At 37.2% G+C, this 2,296-nt stretch overlaps 1 protein-coding gene across 1 annotated transcript; it reads right to left on the reverse strand.

Moving 5' to 3' along the window:
* Positions 1–288: 288 nt before the first annotated feature.
* On the reverse strand, positions 289–1,227 carry LOC125389033 (olfactory receptor 8B3-like). The gene has a single exon (XM_048417436.3). It carries the CDS (start codon positions 1,216–1,218, stop codon positions 289–291), a length of 930 nt encoding a protein of 309 aa, XP_048273393.2. The 5' UTR covers positions 1,219–1,227.
* Positions 1,228–2,296: the final 1,069 nt, after the last annotated feature.

Genomic DNA, 2,296 nt, shown 5'->3' on the forward strand with positions numbered 1-2,296 from the left:
TCACAAATATGACAACAGCAACAAAAAGTCATGAAATTACTGACTGAGAAGTGCCTCAGACTTTTCAAAAGAATCTAAATGAATGAGAACAAACTGCTAACTGATTCAATCAAGTGCTTCTATTAACTTTTAGGATGTTTAGGAATGAATTGTGATACAGTCTTTACATCCGAAAGAGTAAAGGCACTGATAGCTTTAAATCAATCACCAACATTTGAAAGTAATATACTCATGCACTGATAATTTCCCTGAGGTTTAACTACAGACCAAGGTTACATCGAATTCTGATCAATACATTCTAATCAGTGTTCTTCTCAAGGCAACTTTAACATCTTTGTTCCTCAGGCTGTAGATTAAGGGATTCATCATGGGAACCACAATAGTATAAAAGATGGAAGAAATTTTCCCCTCATCCATAGACCCAACTGAGGAGGGCTGAAGGTACATAAATGTGCTTGATCCAAAAAACAGAGAAACAGCAAATATATGGGAACTGCAGGTACTGAAGGCTTTGTATTTGCTCTCAGCGGACCTTACCTGGAATATGCTATGAAGAATGAAGCCATAAGAGGTAAGAATAATGGCAGTAGGAACAACAATGTCCTTTCCTGACACAATAAACAGCTCCATCTCATTAACATAGGTGCTGCTGCAGGAGAGCTGCAGCAAAGGGAGGAGGTCACAGAAGTAATGGTTGATGGTGTTTCCATCACAGAAGGTCAGTTGAAGCATGGAACCAGTGTGGATCATGGCGTCAGAAAGTCCCGTCAAATATGAGGCCAGCATAAGATAGAAACACACCTTAGGGGACATAGATATGTTATACAAGAGCGGATTGCAGATTGCCACATAACGATCATAGGCCATGGCAGTTAGAACATAATATTCAGAAATGCCAAAAAAGCAGAACAAGTAGAGCTGGGTCATGCACCCTGTGTAAGAGATAACATTCTTCTCCAGTAAGAAGTTCATCAGCATTTTAGGTGTAATCACTGAAGAATAACAGAGGTCTATGAGTGACAAGTTAAAGAGAAAAAAGTACATGGGTGTGTGGAGGTGAGAATTCAGCACAATTAGAATTATCAAAGCCAAATTTCCTAAAGTAGTCATCAGATATATTACTAGAAAGAGGAAGAAGAGAGGTACTTGGAGGCCAGGCTCTTCAGTTATCCCCAAGAGAATGAATTCCATCACCAAAGAGTCATTTGCCACATCCATTGTTCTCCAAGACAATCTGGTGAGACAAAAAAGACAAATTATAAGAAAAAAACACAACTGACAAATGTACATTGAGAAATGTATTAGTAATGCACTGACCCACTTTAAAACAGTGGACCCACCTTTGATGTTACCATGATATATAATGATATTTACCCTACTAAATAAATACGATGCCTGCCTTTAATCCTAGCATTGGGAAACAAAGGCAGATTGACCTTTGTGAACGTAAGGTCAGCCTAGTCTGCAGAGCTATACAGTGATACCTCCCCCTAAGTACACACAGACAAACACATACAAACACACATACAATATCATAAGAACTCTATAAAACTGGTTTAAGCATCCTCATTTTAAAATTGCTATTGTAAAACACAAGAGAAAAAATAGAATAAAGTGGAACAAGACAGATTTGCTCACCTCACTTCTCATCCTTTATTTCCTTATCCCTTTGGGATATAGATGGAAGGTACAGCAACCTGGTACTGAATCAAATTTGTGCTCTGTGGAGTGAAAATCATGAGCATTATTTCCACGCAGAATAAAAACCAGAATCTAAGAATAGTTAATATGATCAGAAACACTGATGATCTGGAGGAATTTTAGATCTGTAATGGAAAAGTGGGTTACTAAGTAAGACATTGCAACTTAAAGATCTACTGGTTCTCTGGAAATTGTCAATTCACCCTTCTCAGACATTATTCTTTGAATTCTATTGGAGTCATAAGCCTGCCTTAAATAGAGAGAAAGGGGCACAGCATGAATCCTTGGAATAGTCTCAAAATGAAGCTACTGTGCAAACAGAAAAGGCAACACACTCCACAGAAAAGCCTGCATACTCTTCCTTGCATATGAAAATTTCTCTGCTCATATTCAGATAAGAATAAAGAATGATGTTAGTTGTTAGAAACCATAGGAGAGTAAAATAGGTGAGGCTTGGCCAAGTTGAAGAATGCTCAATTATGAAACAAAAATAGGATCTCGATTTAAAATATCCAGCAATGATAAACATGTTAACAGTGTTAAATTTTATGCTTAAGTTTGATTAGAAATTACAATATCACCTTATAGATTATAT

The sequence above is a fragment of the Myodes glareolus genome, chromosome 4 (genome assembly GCF_982192425.1).
Source record: "Myodes glareolus chromosome 4, mMyoGla1.1, whole genome shotgun sequence".
NCBI classification, from domain to species: domain Eukaryota; kingdom Metazoa; phylum Chordata; class Mammalia; order Rodentia; family Cricetidae; genus Myodes; species Myodes glareolus.

What these genes read in the sequence shown, in the direction of transcription:
- LOC125389033 (XM_048417436.3), bottom strand. Translation starts at nt 1,218, where the DNA reads ATGGATGTGGCAAATGACTCTTTGGTGATGGAATTCATTCTCTTGGGG.